At 49.5% G+C, this 16,544-nt stretch overlaps 1 protein-coding gene across 1 annotated transcript; it reads left to right on the forward strand.

Moving 5' to 3' along the window:
- The first annotated feature begins 5,366 nt into the window (after positions 1 to 5,366).
- On the forward strand, positions 5,367 to 13,591 carry LOC142062025 (extracellular tyrosine-protein kinase PKDCC-like). Its single transcript, XM_075103887.1, has 7 exons — positions 5,367 to 5,906; positions 6,071 to 6,193; positions 8,334 to 8,605; positions 9,434 to 9,513; positions 9,608 to 9,712; positions 11,202 to 11,378; positions 12,765 to 13,591. Exons 1-7 carry the CDS (start codon positions 5,394 to 5,396, stop codon positions 12,866 to 12,868), a joined length of 1,374 nt encoding a protein of 457 aa, XP_074959988.1. The 5' UTR covers positions 5,367 to 5,393; the 3' UTR covers positions 12,869 to 13,591.
- Positions 13,592 to 16,544: the final 2,953 nt, after the last annotated feature.

Below are 16,544 nucleotides of genomic sequence, written 5' to 3' on the forward strand. Positions count from 1 at the left end.
CCGCTGCCCCCAAAGGTGAGGGCACCAGTGGTAACACTCACTCCCAAGAATGTCAGAGGTGTCTAAGTCTTCCTCCTGTTCTGAGGGATGGCTGCTGGAGCTTACTTTGATCCTGCTTCCAGGCCTATAAACGCTTTGCCTCCCTCTTCTGGATTGATGCCCAGGACTTTCATGTATGTGCTCGGAATGAGGACTTCTCCCTTGGATTTCTCCCCAGGTTTTTTATGCTAACCCAAGAGCTTGATCTTATCCTTTTTAGATCAGTGTCATAGAAAAGAAACAGGGAAAACACTGCTGCCTAGACTGCTTGGGACAGGAGGGAACCAGTTAGGGGACATGCACTGAGAGAAGCCTCTGCAAATCCCTTCACCACTGGCATGGGAGTTTCCAGGGGTGGAGCATCTACCACCTCTCTGGGCAACCTGTGCCAGTGTTTCACCACCCTCATGGTAAAAATTTTTTTCCTTATATCTAGTCTAATCTACCCTCCTTTAGTCTAAAACCATTGCCCCTTGTCCTGTCACAACAGGCCTTGCTAAAGAGGTTGCCCCCATCTTTCCTATAGTCCCCCTTTAAGTACTGGAAGGCTACAATAAGGTCTCCCCACAGCCTTCTCTTCTCCAGCTGAACAACCCCAACTTTCAGCCTTTCTTCATAGGAGAGGTGCTCCAGCCTCAGATCATTTTTGTATCCCTCCTCTGGACCTGCTCCAACAGGTCCATGTCCTTCCTGTGCTGAGGGCTCCAGAGCTGGATGCAGCACCATAACTGTCTTCTGTTGCTGGAGTGAGGTAAGCAGACGAGGAACTGCGATATTTTGTTCCCTTTCAGGCTCATCTATCCAGTCATGGCCAGCTTCTAGCTGCTTTCTTTACCACAGCAGCTTTAGAGTGCTGTGCTAGGGGTGTGCAGCACATCTTCACTGTATCTTCAGAAAACGTGGTGCCCCTAGGATGTGGTGGGCCTAGTGCCTGCACAGGATAACTATACATGCATTTGTACTTGGTGTGGTTATACGGTGAGAGCTGCAATAGGAGGCCTTCCCTGGATCTAGGCAACATCTGCTATTGAGACAAGACAATCACAAAGCAGGAGTCCACAACACGTACCCAACCCATCTTCTCCACACAGTGCTCACATGCCAGCAAAGGCAACAAAGTCAGGCAGAAACTTCCTTCTCTTGCGTTACAAGAGAGGGATGGGATGGGATGTACTGGGTCCAGCAGGACTGTTGCACATCCTCTCAATTTTGCCCTATATTGCAACATCGTGTGTTCTTCTGGACTCAGGGACAAAATAAGCACTTTTAGAGGAGGAATAACATTTCCTCACTGAGGCAGTGGATCTGCTCTTCACTCCTTCAGTGATATCAGGGACAAGGGAGGCACCAGCAGGGTGGGGGAACTGCCCGCAATGGGGCACTGCAGTCCTGCCAGCATCTCAGTAGGATCATTTTAAGGTTTCTCCATCTTGTTGCCCATGCCAGTGCTTTGGTCTGCTCTGCAGGGCACTTGATGACATTATTTGTAATTAATCACTATCCATATGTCTTGTGGTGAGGTTTGGAGGCTGCACCCAGGTGACACTGAAGCTGAAGGGGGGCCCTTTACTGTTACTCCCTGTGACTTCAGTTTCTTGCTGTAGACTCACAGCCCCGCAGCTGCAGATACTGAGTGTCAGGGAGGCTCAGGAAACAGAAAATAAAATGACATAAAGAGGTCACAGCTAGCAGGCTCAGAAAACTTTTTACAATGCCTTCCCTTCTCACGTAAGGCCTCCATGTGAAATGTTTGATGGCAAGCCCTGCGCTGCTCACCACGCCCACGTGTGCACGTGCACAGCTCCATGCAAGGTAGCGAGTATTTTTCGCCGGTCTCTGAGCCGGTAGTGATGGGTGTTTAATGAAACAGGAACTACTGACTTGGGTATTTCCCATTCATGCCCTGACCCGTCTCCTGGCCTTGTCCTGCTCTGCTACACTATCTCAGCGGGCTCTGGGGTGGACATGGTCAAAGCTGTTTGTCACCTGCTGCGGTGAGCAGCTAGACTCCTCCCTGATGGCAGTTTGCTCTATGCTCAGCACTTCTTTGCTCCCTCCCAGGGCCTATGACACACATGAGCTCTGCTCTGAACTTCTCCGATGGTTTTGTACCCCCAGAACAAACCACCTTCTGATCCTCCTCCTGGTTCAGGCAGCAAAGGCCCCCAGAGCTCCTGGGAGCGAGACAGTGCTCAGAAGCAGGACCTCTACCTCAAGGGCTGCTGTCTCCCCCTCTCTCTTCAAAACACTCAGATGACATCTCTGTTAACAAAGGGAATATGCCCCAGATGTTTTCCTGGCACTGAGGTGGACTGGCACAGAACAACCATGCCTATTGAGCTCTCTTATCCTTCAAAATAGGTGACCATGTGCAACCTGCCTATCAGGAATGGTCTCTGGCACATCTTGACTCCCAGATCATACCAGGAATTGTCAGGAGAGTGCTGCTGGCCAGGGCCTGCTCTAACAATGTGGCGAAGCTGAAGTACCAGTGCCTAGGGACGTACCTGACCCTTCAACTTTTCTAGTCTGTACTTATCTGAAGACTCTCTTTGGAGCCAGTCTGCACCAGTATGCTAATCCTGCTAGCAGGCCATTTAGTTCCAGTACTGATCTTCTTCCTCTTTAGCTCCATGCCCTCCTTCTCTCAGCAATGCTCTTTTCCACACACCTCTTCTCCTTCGCATCACCACAGTGATGTCTCGTGCTCCAGCTGTCCTTCTCCTCTTTGGTGGTCTATAGGATTTGCTTCCTGTCTATAGTACCCCCATGCTGAGGTCCAGCTGGAGGTCTTGGACTCTTTACCCCATGGCAGCATCCTTACTGGACCGGTGGAGGAGAAGTTGTTCCTCCAATGCAAACCCACTGTAAAAATATTAAAGAACTGCTTCCTTCTTTTCAAATGGAATTTATTTAACTAAGTCTCGCTCATGCCCCATTTCCTTACGAAATCACAGCACTGTAAGTTACAATCAGACACTAGAGCATCTCCAGTGCCTGAGGCACCAGCGCAGTGTCCAGTAGGTGATTGTGCTGTATCTACCCTGGGGATCCTAGCAGGGGACACTGGCACCAAGCACCAGGGACGAGTCCAACTCTGTGAGGTCTTCTCAGCTCTTCTGGTATGTGTTGATCCTTGTCTCACTCACCCTCACCTTCCGTCTCTTCCCTCTTTACCTCCTCTCCCTTCTCCCGTTTGCACGGAACTAAAGGACACTCAAATGACCACGTACTCCTCTGTTCCGTCCTTGCTGCAGCACTTTGCTGTGTTTCCCATTCGAGGTGTCAGCTCCACCAAGCGAGGCCACCCCTTGTGCCGTTGCACAGCATAGCCATGATTTTGGCAGGAACCCTTAAGTGCTACTACTACGGAAATAAATAATTAATCATTATTATTTTTGTGTATCTGTGAGTCTTCTCTAATAGGTCTTGATATTATTATGGTGCTGAAGACAGGCTGAAATTAGATAATACTACACTCAGCTGCATCTATTCCCTTGGAAACACAGGTAAAAATGCATTTAATTGCTCTCCAGTGACAATGAATATTCATTAATATGTCACAGACGTACACTGGATTTGAAAATAAGGGCAGTAATTAAAGAGCTATTAAGGTTAAAAAGCAACAAAGGAAATTCATCTACGGAAAGAGCTGTTCTGGGATCAGCCCCTAACCTATACGTGCATGGATAAGCACAGGCGGCCTGAGCTCTTCTACGTTATTTTACATATTGTGGGACTGTGGGGTCTGCCCTCCCTCCCAAGCTCTGTCATCTGGAAATGTCCTGATGCATTCAGAGTTCATTCTTCCAACTCTCTTATTCTCTGGCTCGTACCCGCCCACACGCTGCTCCTGTGATGTTGAACTGACGAGAAGTGGAGGGGAAACATTTTGCAGGGAAGGAAGCTATTTATAATCGATCAGTTATATTGTTTATTAAAATAATCTTGGGGATCACTGGTCATGATAGGTGCCTTGCTGTAATCTCTGAAAATCTCCATCCCGCGGGCCGTGATATTAAAGTCAAGTTTCTCAGAGAGGTTTCACAAAGGTTCCTTTGCAGGGGTGGCTTGAGAAAGCGACCTGAGCAGCGCATGTTGCCTGTTACGAGCGAGTCAGGAGAGCTGTGTGTGGAGGGAGGCAAGGCAGAGCAGTCGTGTCCAAGGGCAGCGGCAGCACCCCAGGACCAAGTGGTCGCATCACTTGCTCATGGCCAGGACAAACCCTGTGCCATCTCACCCACCGTGTCCCAGCAGCCTCCTCCTTTTCTGGGGAGGGTCTCTCGGACTAGTTTATGACCCTGAAGAAATTACAGCAGAAACTGAAGCAAATCAGGTGGAGAGACAGAGTGTTATTTAATTTCTAACCCAGCAGCATAATGGTAAATAGAAAAGTGAATCGACCCATTGGGCTGGTGTTTCAGGCCACTCGGTGAGCAGAGTTCACTGAGTTTACTCACGAGAGTAAACTCGAAGCAGATAAACCGCGTCTGCCTTTGCCCTAAGCTAACGCGACTGTGGGCACAGCAGCGCCCGGTGCAGACGCGCGTGTAAAGCGGGTGCGGGAGCCGAGGCAGGCACCCGGTCCCGCTCCCTCGCAGCCGCCTCGGCAGCGCTTCCCTCGCCTTCGCGGGTACCTGTGTCGCACAGGGCAGCTCTGAGCTGGCCGCGCCTCGCCGGGCTGATCGATTTCCTCGCAAATAAGTGGTAAAGTTGCATTTTTTTTTGCCTGGGTTGCTGGTTTTGATGGAGGGGGGATTCTGTGGGGTTTTTTTGTTCTGGAAAAAATTACAATTCCGTGCTTTAGGCAGTGTGTTGCTGGTTCAAGCTAGCGGGTTTTATCCTTCTAATAAGAGGGGCTGCCAGTGTTTGCTTTTCTCAGAAGCCTAACCTGAGACTTGTCAACGGCAGGGGAGCGCGGTATCTCAGTTCTCACTACCTTTAATCCGTCTCACGCCCCTCGGCTGCATTCTGCGGTGACTTTCGCAGGACTGACGAAACCGGCGCCGGCGGAGTCGGCGTGTTTTGCCCTGAACAGCCTCGGCGGGAGGGCTGGGGCGGGCGCCCGCGGGGCCGCACCGCTCACTCCCGGCAGCTCCGACTCCCACCCCGGGCCCACCTCTGCCCCAGAACCGCTTCGGCTCCGCCGCCGCCACGACCTCCCCTCCCCGGGAGGGGGTGGGGGGTGTCGGTGCCGCCGCTGCCCGGGCCGTGCCGCGGGGGTGGGGGCTCCCGGCGCCGGGGGAGGCCGCCCGCCCCGGCGCGGCCCCTCCCCTCGGCGGCGCTCGCCTCCCCGCGGCGGCGGAGCGCGGGCGGCAGAGCGGCCGGACCCGCTGCGCGCAGCCCCGCTCCCCATGGCGGCGGCGGCGGCGGCCCGGGCGCGGCGCGGCGCCCGGCTGAGCGCGGCGGCGCTGCTGGCGCTGCCGGCCCTGGCGCTGCTGGCGCTGACGGCCGGTGGCGGCGGTGAGGGGCGGCCGGGCTCCCCGCCGCCGCCGCCGCCGCCGCCGCTCCCGCTGCCGCCGGGCTTGCGGGAGGAGCTGCGGCAGCGGCGGCGCGACCTGCGGCGCCTGGCGGCGGCTGCGGCGGGCGGCGGGGAGCCGGCGGCGGGCGGCGGGCTGGGCTGCGGCGACCTGAGCCTGGCGGCGGGCGTCAGCGTCCTGGGCTGGGGCTTCACCAAGGTGGTGGCGCGGGCGGCGCTGGCGGGCGGCGGCGCCGTCGCCCTCAAGTCGGTGCACGGGGCGGGCCGGGAGGTGCGGCAGTGCCTGCAGCGCTACGGGGCGTCGGCCGGCTGCCGCCGCCTGGCCGCCTACAAGCTGCTGAAGGAGGTGACGCTGCTGCAGCGCCTGCAGCACCCCGGCATCGTCCAGGTACGGCGGGGGGGGGGGGGGGCGGGCTGCGCCCCCCCGGTACGGGAATCGGGCGGGGGGCGGCGGGGCGGCTGCGGCTCGGTGCCCCGTGTTGCCCCTCGGTGTCCCCGGGCGCCCCGGAGCCGCTGGCTGCGACCTGACACTCGCTCCTTCTGTCCCGGCAGCTGCACGGCCAGTGCTACGATACTAGCGGAGATCCTGAAATAGGGGTCACAGCGATGCTGGAGCTGGGATCCCCCCTGGAGATGATTCAGCTTCTGCAGACCCCCTGGGAGGAGAGATTTAAAGTAAGAAAACGGTGCAAAGGGACTTTTATCAGTCGCTTTTAGACCGCAAACTGGGTACACGCGAAGAGCCCGTGGTGGCTGCTGGGGCGAACGGGGTTCTCCTGCTGACGCTCTGTTTGCTCCCGCAAATTGTCCTTAAGTCGTTTTGCTTTCGCTCCTTTTAAATCACATTAAAATAGCCCTAGTCTGGTGTCTCGGTCTTATATCCCTTCCATCTAAAGGGGTAGATATCTCTTGGGAGAGATACATCTGGGAGGAAGGGGCCACAAAATCTTGCTCAGGGCTGGGGTCGTGTTTAATGCCCAGCATTACACTATATCTCTATATTGTTCCACCCCACAGAGGGGCTTTCTTAGCAGGGCCCCTCAGCAGGCTGGGTCTGACTTGGCCAGCCACCTCGCTGTGCTGTGGGGCTGTTGTTTGCTGCATACTACCTATTTTAGGCAGCAAGCTGAGCAGCCTGTCTCTCCCCACGTGTTTGTATGATGTTTCTGATCTTAGCCCTTCAGGTGTTACTGTAGTAGGAGCACTACTAAACTGCTTTCCTCCTGTTGTAGGTGCTAGAATCACATCCCTGTTAGTGAGATCTGCTTTGTCTCCTAAGCATCCCACAAAGGGGCTCTTAAGCTCCCCAGGAACATAAATGACTTACGACATGGCACTTGTTTTGGTTATAGCTTGTATTACAGTTTGCCTCGAAGTCTCCGTTGGGGGTTCACTACTACTTGTTTGGTTCCCAGGAGGAAAGAGAGTATCAAGTAGAAGCGTGGGTACCTTAATGTCGATGAGAAATGCTTTGGGCAAAATAAAAACATGACAAAAGTCCCAAAATAAAATCCCTGCCTGCATGTGGTCCTTAATGTTGAAGAGGAGCCTTGCAGTCCGAGCCAGAGGGGGAGCGTGGCAACTGTGCTCACTCAGCCGTGGGATGTGAAGCTGGGATTCTTGTGATGGCTTCACTAATGAAGATAAAATAGCGTCAGAGCTTCCAGAGTAATTTCTCTTGGCTTGTGGAGTTTCACTTCCACTTACAGACTATTTCAGACTGGCTTCTACATAGCTTTCCCAGCACCTCATCTTCTCAAATGTGCCAAAGTCTGTGGAGCTAGAAACCCGTGTTTCATCATGTAATCCATGATGCTGGATTAGCATCACGGTAAGGTCTGGTACAGTGGCATTAAGATTTTAACAGTCTTTTGACTGATGAAGACGCAAATTCAGAATTTATACTGGTACTCTCTAGTCCTGTTTCCTAATTAGGGTGTCTAAACAGATGGGATTCCCCTCTGATGAGCCGTATCAGATACCAGCGATTCTGCGAGCTGTTCCAAAAGAACAAACCCTCGTGCCTGCACAGATCGCTGTTGGAGGCAGTGAGGGGTGGTGCGGGTCTGCTGTGGGGTGGCACACCTAGCTGACGATGCAGTCTGATGCCAGGGCTCCCGATGCTAATTGAAAACTGTTGCAAAAAAGCTACTTGAACAAAGTGCTGGTGCAGTATAAATGCGCTCTTCTAGCTCTAGTTTGTTCAAAAATTTTTTACTGAGTTGTCTGCTGGATCAGGTATAGTCTGACCTTTCCCTGCTGCCAGAAAGTTGACATAAAAGCAGAAAAGCTGGCAATAAATACATTGCATGCTTTGGCTAATTCTTCAGAAGCACGATTGTGTGCCCAAATTCATACTGCTGAGTGATGTAGCAAGGCATGAATCTGGTATTAATGACCATGGAGCCTCAGTCTGTATGGAGCAGCATGGGGGAAGGGAGGGGAGTGTATTAATTCTATGCCAGAGTGGGAAAAAACCCTTCTGATTTCAGCTAGCAAATAAATATAGCTCCTGAAACATGAAGGCTGCTATTGTTTTCCTCACAGCTTTCTCCTCTAGTTCCTCTAACTGCAAATGTCTTTTTTTGTATATGCCCATTTTTAAAAAATGTTGCTAAACTACTTACCGCAGTCAAATCCTGTGGCAATGTTGATAATAAATTTTGTAGCACACATATAATTATCTTTTAAGTACTATACGCTTTTTTTTTTTTTTCCTTTAATTTCAATGAATGCCCTTCCCTTTGTTCTACTTCCAATTTAATGGCTGGTTTTCATCTGTTTTTCCCATGCATATTCATCTTCTCTTTCTCAGATTTGCCTGAGTCTTGTGAGACTGCTGTTTTACTTGGCACATTCCCCCCTGGGTTCAATAGTCCTCTTGGATTTCCAGCCGAGGCAGTTCGTTATGGTGGATGGAAACCTAAAAGTGACAGACTTGGATGATGCCAGCACTGAGGAGCTGTCATGCAAGGAAGATAATGACTGCACACTCGACTTCCCTGCAAAAAGCTTTCCTCTCAAATGCTCTGTGGTTGGGAAATGTGAAGGAATAAATGAAAAGAAGAATCTTTTCAATGCGTATCGGTATGTCCAGGATGTTGGGGGGAAAAATCTGGTGTGGTTGAGCTCACACTCTGCCATGTAGCCTCTAGCATCTCGCATTTCTTCCATGCAGTGTTTCCCCCTGGTTGAGGATCGCTTTGAAGCAGGTTTATTTTCCTTATAAGGCAGGAGAATAGTGTAGTTGTTGTCTGGTGAGAATGCAGGCAGCTTTCCTCTGCTGCTCCTTTTCCCCAGTGCCCTCTAGAAACTTGCCCCAAAGGTTGCACCTGTGAATTTATTGTTTGCCAAACAAGCCCTGGCATTTGACATCCATGGGCTATGTTTGCTGAAAACAGTGGCAGCGCGGGCTACCTGCCAAAGCCCACCAGCTTATTACTGCCTTGATGCAACGATCTCGTCCCTTGTAGAACAGGAGTTTTCTAGAAGGTTCAGGGAATGAACAGGGGAGTGTCCAGCCTTTCCAGGCGTAATAAGAATGCCAAACCTTTCCAGGGCAAGGGCAAGGTCTTGCATGAGTCGTCTTCTATACAGGTCTTTTTTTGATGGGAAATCCATTGCTTAGAGCACAGAAATGGCCCTGCAGAATGAGGGAAAGCTCCACTGCATGAGCCTTTGCAAGGTAGATTCCACGCGGTACTTGGCTGCACGCTGGGCTGCAAGGACCAGTGTTTCAGCGCAACTCACAGGAACGGTCTGTGAGATGCCCGTGAAGTGGTCAAACACAACTTCATAACCAGAGCGGACTTACTAATTTCACATGGATAATTGCGTCATGGGAAAATGTAGACAACTTAGTCACTAGGGAAATTAAGCCACTGTATTCTGATCAGTTTGTGGGATTTTTTGCAGGTATTTTTTCACCTATCTTTTGCCACACTCTGCACCACTGGCTTTGCGGCCTTTTTTGAGTGATATTTTGAACGCAACAGGTACCAGCTAATATTAATAAAACTCTTTATTAGAGGTCTGTGAATGGTATTTCATGGAATTACTCGTCTTTGTCATCTCTTTCTTTAAATGTAGGTGATTTACGATATGGAATAAATGAAACCCTGAAAGCTTTTGAAAAGGTTTTACATCTGTACAAGTCTGGGCTCTATCTGCAGAAACGACCTCTTCATTTAAAAGGTAAATGATTTTGAATGCTTTAAGTAATGTAACTACTGAGGGAGCAAGGAACTTGGTAACTGGTCAAATTCTGATCTGCCATACATTCAGGCAGTACTTAGTCACTAGGACAAGTGTCTTTTCTTGAGCAGCATGTTGTTGTTTCTTCATGGGAGCTCTGCAAGATTGCATTGTTTTGCAAAGTAAATGCAGTGCAGACAACCTGGCCTACACGTGGACATAGGTTTGGACTGCTTCTAAATACTCCTCTCATAATGTGCATCAGTGTTCCAAGTGAATATATTTGGAACAGCTTAAGCAACTAGACCAGAGTAGCGAACCGAGTCTCTCATGTCCCTCTTTGGGGTTACCTTATCCTCTGGACCAGTAGGTGAGTTTTCCGGGCTTATATTGAAACCTCCCGATTTACTTGGTGGCTTTTGACTGCTGACACATGTTGTTATGGGAACGTACAGTGGGGAGGTCTCAACACCGAGACGAGTGTGGCAAAGTAGCTAGGGCCTTGGTACGCTCTAAATGTCTTTTTTTCTGAAGACCATCCTGTTGGACTTGTGGATGGATAAATGGGCCTCTGTGAGGTCCACTCCTCTGAAAAGGACTCATTCAGTGGTAGAGATGAGGCTAATCAAAAAGAAGGCTTCAGAAGTCCAGTGGTTAACTTTGGCTTACGTTTTCCTGAGCGTTCACTGGCGATGGTGGGGTGATGATGGTGGCTTGTGGAAGGAAATGTCTTTATGTGTGAAAGAACTGGAATTTGTGGTTATGAACAAATATATCCAATCATTTGCACTGAAGGACCAGCAGCTTTAACAGGAATTGCCAGTATTTTCCAACAGGACCTACCCGTTGGCTTCACAACTGGCCCAGTAGCAATGTGCCAAAACGATCACCATCCTAGAGGTGTGGGAAGGTGGCGAGAGGCTCTGAGCAGTCTGTGAACATCACCTGCTCAGGCTTGTCAGGTCTTTTATATTGCTCTGGAGCAGGATCTGCCTCCCTTTCCTGCAGTGGGGTTCCTAAATCTCCTGTACCTGTGGGTGGCACCATGTGGGGTGGATCAGCGTGTGCCCCGCATAGCTCGGTGCTGGATCTGTGATGAACTGGTTCTGCTGTTGGGGCTCAGCTGTAGGAGAGGCCGTTGTGAGGCTGGCTTTTCTGGAGCCCTTCTAGAAAGGTGGGTCTGCACAGCAGCCTCCTCCTCTCACCCACCCCTGCAGTCGCTCCCCTGACCCTTCACCTTTGAGAGCTCTGCCCCCTCTCTTACATCCATGGAGGAATTGCTGTTATGCAGAGCTAAAAGCCAGGATTTGGGTTTCTTTTAACTTTGCAGGTCCACCCACTCCACCTAAGCAGGTCAGTCCAATCTACCACTATCTTTTCTTTAAGTGTTCTTTAAGAGTTTTGCTGAAGTGTGAAATACTAAGTTGTAACTAGTCTCTGAAAGTGCACTTAAAGAGTTTCCCTAAATACCCTCTTTCTGTTCCCCTAGACTACATTTCCTTAAAGGGCTTCCGAATGGTGGAAGGAGAAGACTACAAGTGCTGGCCCTCCTACAGCCACCTGGGGTGCCTGCTCTCTGTTCACAGTGCCGAGGAAGCCGCTGCGATCTGTAACTCCCAGTCGCAGTGTCAAAGTTTTATTGTCACCCAGCAGAGGACATGGACAGGTGAGCTTGGGCAGGTGTGTCAGGATGCTGCCACATGGTGTGAGTGGGAATGCTGCTGCTGCTCTCCTCTGTAGTGCCTTGCATCTATGGGGGCATATAAAAGCTGCCTTTCTTATTCTCAAGATCAGATGGTTGCTGCGGTGGGCATCCAGGGATCGCCTGAGGATTTGTTAGGACACACAAGGGAAATTATATTCTCCTTTGGCGGATTCTTTCCTCTATAAATTTTGCACAGGACTGCTAGATATTGTTAAACAGTTACTTATTTCATGCAGAGATGGCTTCACTTTGGTGTTAGGCTAGACAATTCCTGTGGTAGGTATAGTTTGCAAAAAGCTGTGGGGTTTTTAGAGATGAAAGAAGCTATGTAAAAGAAGGTGGTTACTATTGTTATAATTAAAAGAATCATAGCTTACAAGTTGTTATCCCCTTTATCAAAACTAAAGCCCCAAACCAATGGATTTCAAAAATGTCCCTGTAATTAGCTCTGATTATAGCCTCTTATGGTTAGCATGCTTTCAGAATTATTATAAATTACCTTATTTAGCTGACATTTAAATCATGGGCTAAATTGTTAATTAAAAATGAAACACCAAATGAGGTAAATGAGTCTTTTCAGCAATGGTGTTGCAGCAATTGCATCTTCTTGGCTCACATGACATATAAAAAAAAATCCCAAGACTACCAAAAATGCAGCTCTTCCGTGGGTTTGTGTGCTTTTGGCATGTGGCAAACTAGTGACCTATGAGTGCTTACACTGATGCAACATAAATCCGTCTGAGCCGGTTTCACACCAGCAGTGGACTGTGTGAGTTGTGCCTAATGCATCACATCTGGCTTCCTCACGGGGTGGCTGTTGGTGTGTTTGGTGCCTGACTGGAAGGAACCCCGCTCAAAACAGCGGTGGGGATGCAGAAGCAGCAGCACACAGGACAGAAGACCCTTTCTGCAGCGCCTGGCTCGGCTGCTGATCCCTGCCATCCTGCACTGTGCCTGCAGTCTGTTAGCATGTCCCTTGCTGAAATTTTTCTTTCTCACACTTTTAAAGTGCATCTTTGCAAACAAAGATGCCAAAAGCATGTGGCTGAAATGCAGGGTGCCTAACTTTGCTGTTCGGATTAATGAGAGCTGTGGGAACGTGCTAGTCCCTCTCTTAAGGCAACTCTGTAAAGCAAAGCAAGATGCAAAAGCCTCTGGGGCCCAATTTTGCATTCCTTGTGCACACTTAGTGAGCATCTGGAGTTTACTGGGAGTGTAAGACACATCTATGGCAGGATGGAGTGACGCTTGAGCAAGCAGTGTGTTCCTGTGTCTCTTGCAATAAATAGCATGGGTCAAGGTGAACCCATCTCCTCTATTAAACTTGCATTTTTATTTCCTTTCCAGGGCGCCCACTCGCCTTGTTTCAGAGTAGACCGACTGATTTAATACCGGATGCTAACGCTGTAGTCTATATTAAACGATCAGCTTCCTCAGGGGAAAGACTTTAAAGACAATGAGATCACATAATATGATCCTGGGAGGAAAAAAACCACTGGGAAGAATTTCATCTGCTGAAGAGAATGACACATTTTATTCTGCTTTCGGATGGGATCTCCTTGCCAGCTCAGGGTCAAATGCTGCTGTCTCCTTGATCAAAGCTCAGATTTCTCATTGCAGCCCTGCTAGCTTCTTTATCTGTTCCCACACTGCTGTTCCGCATAAGCGCTCCCAGTTTTAGTCAAGTGTCGCTAGACTGTGCAATACCTAGCCTTGCTGCTTTCGTAACCAGCTTGTCAGCCAAGAAATAGAAATAGCTGCAAGAGATCTGGCTTGGGTAGGCTTAGTTAGTTCAGTCACCTCCAAAAACCTATGAATACACACCTTGGAGAAGGCAACAGCTCCTTGTGCAGCTGCCAACCAGGATTTCATACCACTGCAAGTGTAAAGGACTGGATTTCAGTGATGGGGCCAAGGTTGCAGGGTTGGGATCCTTAACCAGAGGTTGATGATGGGGATGGTCTTCCAAGGAGGGTCCTGATTCAGTTCCTTCCAGGGCAGGGGAGGGAGGCAGTTTATAGATCAACTCTGGAACCAAATGCCAGGATGTTTGGTTGCAGGATTTAGGTTTGACCCTAAGTGATTTGTAATACCAGCTCCCATGTATCAACCTTGAAGGTTTTTCTCTGTTACTTTCCGTGAAAGAGCAAGACATTAAAATTATTTATGTGTAAGGCGTTACTCTGTATGATAAAGAATGACTATGCTTATTCTAAGCATGCTGTGAAACGGTTTTCTTTTTAACTGTCTATGTCTTTACTGCAACCAAATGAACAAATGCAAGTGTTCCCCACCTTCAGCTCACCTAGTGTCATCAGCTGCTCCTGAGGACAGCCTGTGAGTGGTCTTGGCAGTGTACGAATGTGCCCAAGTCCCTTGGACACTTAGGTCCTGGGGGACGCTCCGTGGCTGCGCTTGCGGGCTCACAGGTGTTGAAGAGGCAGTGTGGTCCCAAGAGACTCCTGCATCTGCCTTTCACTAAAAATGTAGATGTGGCCTCTGAAAAATAGGTGAGAGTTAGTATAATTTCAGGCTGTTAGAGCTGGCAACACAACGTGCCACTGCCGGGGGTGCCTGGAAGCAGCGATCATACGGTACCTCTTCTGTAGCACAAAAAGCTACAAAGCACTTCAAAAGCCCAAATCACTGCTGACCTCACTCCCCACAAGGGAATGTCCTCGGCCTTGTGCAGGAGAGCCACGCTGCAGCCTCTGCGATGCTGCGTTGTTTTCCTCTTGGCCCACACTGCTGCGTGGAAATGGCTCTCGGGACACTGACGTTGACTCCCTTTAGTCTGCGACGGGGTGACTATTTCTGTGCAAGGACCTGCTGCAGCTGGGGTAACCCCGACTAAAGATGCCTGAGCCCTTGCCTGGGGTTGTGCTGTGTTTTTCATGATCTTGTCCTGTGTTTCCTAGTGCAGGATCTCACCTTTCAGCTCGTTAGTTCTCTATTAACCCACAGCGATGCCATTACATGGGGGCTTTCTCATGCACTATAACCCCTGCTGCCTTACACTGAGGCTCGGGGGCTCTCATAGTGATACCAATTAATGAGAACTCCTAGTTAGCACAAGAAGGTGGCTCTTCCTAGTGACAGCCCCGTTCCTGCAGGCTTTGTGAAGGCAAGGCTTTTTAAATGGACAGCCACAGACCGCTCTCTCCATTACAGTGTGTTCTGTGGAAGTTGAAGGAAAGGTCCTGCCAGGGGTCCACTATTGTTTTACATCAACCTCACTGATCAGGGCTTCAGGCATCTGCTGTGTCGTGCTTTACATTAGCAAGAGGTAATGAGAGTTTATTCCATATCTGTCAGCCTTCTGAGATACAAATCAGAAGTACATTCCCCAAAGCAAGGGCAAGGGTCATCCCCGGGTCGTTTCAGAGAGGAAGAAACAGAGAGACGATGCAGAAGTTGAAGTGATTCCAGTTTGCGTTAGACAGTTCTTCCCATCCTAAAAATCTCTCCTGGTAAAAAAATATTGTGTATTTTAGTCATGTGATGCTCCTTTCACATTGCAGATTTTTTCGTGAAGCTTTCATTGCACGGTTGCCTCCCAGGCAGTCAGGTCAAGCCCCTCGGCAGACGGTGCAGGGTACGGCAGCGTCACTTTTATAAATGCAGCTCCCAGCATCAAACCTGCAGTTAGAGCCTGGGGGCAGAGACCATATCATCCTGCCTTGGAAGTTTTAAGCACATGGTGCTTGACAAATAATAATAAAAAGATCAATAAAAAGGGAAGTCAGGCTTCAAAGAGTCCTAATGCTCAATCTGCTGTTGCCACAGCGAGTGGCTTTTGTAGGACATTTAGTCCACCCTCTGCAAATGAGGAGGTGCATTCTTAGAGCCTGGATCGCCATGAGCACATTCATCACACTAGCACAGGCAAACAGCTAGGGCACAGGAATACGTTCAAGTCCAATTATGTTCATGTGGTAGAGACTTAGAAGATGCAGCAAATATGCTGGTAAAAAGTGTATGTACCCATTCTCCTCCTACCTCTGTGCAGCTGCCCATGGCATGTAACACCTGCTGGGCATGCCGGCTTCAGTCTGATCTGGGGTGACATCGCACTGCGGTCCAGTGGTGCCCAGCGAACGCTGGATGAGGGACAGGGAGGGAAAATGTTTTATCATGCTGCTACATCTAGAGCTATAGCTCAACATGCCTTTGAGGAAACAGTCACTGCAAAAAGCAGTTCCCACCCTGCTTTTACCCAGCTTCTTGCTGTTATCATCTGCTAAGAAACCTTTTACAGTGGTTGTGCCACTTTAAAAGCATGTAGAATTATTTCTCTGCTAGCCTGCAGTAGGCAGTTGTGGCCCCTAAGCTTCTGGCAGCTTGCGAGCGGCTCAGGTGCCACTTCTGTGCCAGGTCTGCGTGGAGCACCCAGGCTGCTCACAACCTGAAGGGCAGGCTACGGGAGCAAGCGTCTTCTCTACAGCTTTCGGGCGCATGTGGCTGTTTTGTAGCGCATTATGTTTATGTCCCAGCTCAATCTTTAATAATTCTGACCTTTTATTAGATGATAACTGCTTCAAGCAGCTTTAGACTTTCAGTGCCAGAGAGAATTTCAGTGCATGCCTAAAAACTGTATTTCAGTAACTACGGTACATGCAAAACTCAGTTATAAACATTTGTTGCCCTTAAAACTCCCAGTTGCTGGAGTCAATTTGTCTCTGCTGTCGCTGATCAGTATTTCAGCCACCATTGTGGAATACGTAACAGAGGAAAGTGCTTGGAAGGAAACAGCAGGGGATTGATTGCAATGGAAACCATGTGTGCTGGAGGAATAATATTTACCTAAATGTGTCTACCACTTCTTTCCAAAGGATGCTGCCATTAGGGGAGAATGGATATGAAAATGTTGCCTCCACAGATAAAAGTTAGGAATATATTTTTTTTAAACACTAATATTCTTAATTCCTTATTGTAATAACAGAGATAAAGCCACATCCATAGAGGACAATACCGTATTCCAAAGATATAAACCACAGTTCAATAAATAGCAACATATACCGCATGACTCATGTTCCGTACGTTTGCACAGGCTTTTACATGACTGGTCACTTCATGACGGATTGAGGAGCAGAGCAAGGGGGGACAGAGTCCAATAAAGAAAAAGCA

The sequence above is a fragment of the Phalacrocorax aristotelis genome, chromosome 9, assembly GCF_949628215.1.
Source record: "Phalacrocorax aristotelis chromosome 9, bGulAri2.1, whole genome shotgun sequence".
NCBI lineage: Eukaryota > Metazoa > Chordata > Aves > Suliformes > Phalacrocoracidae > Phalacrocorax > Phalacrocorax aristotelis.

Excerpts from the sequence above, each read along its gene's own strand:
- LOC142062025 (XM_075103887.1), top strand. The coding sequence starts at position 5,394 with ATGGCGGCGGCGGCGGCGGCCCGGGCGCGGCGCGGCGCCCGGCTGAGC. Across the intron at positions 8,606-9,433 it reads AATCTTTTCAATGCGTATCG|GTATTTTTTCACCTATCTTT; the intron begins GTATGTCCAGGA and ends GATTTTTTGCAG. Across the intron at positions 11,379-12,764 it reads CCAGCAGAGGACATGGACAG|GGCGCCCACTCGCCTTGTTT; the intron begins GTGAGCTTGGGC and ends TTTCCTTTCCAG.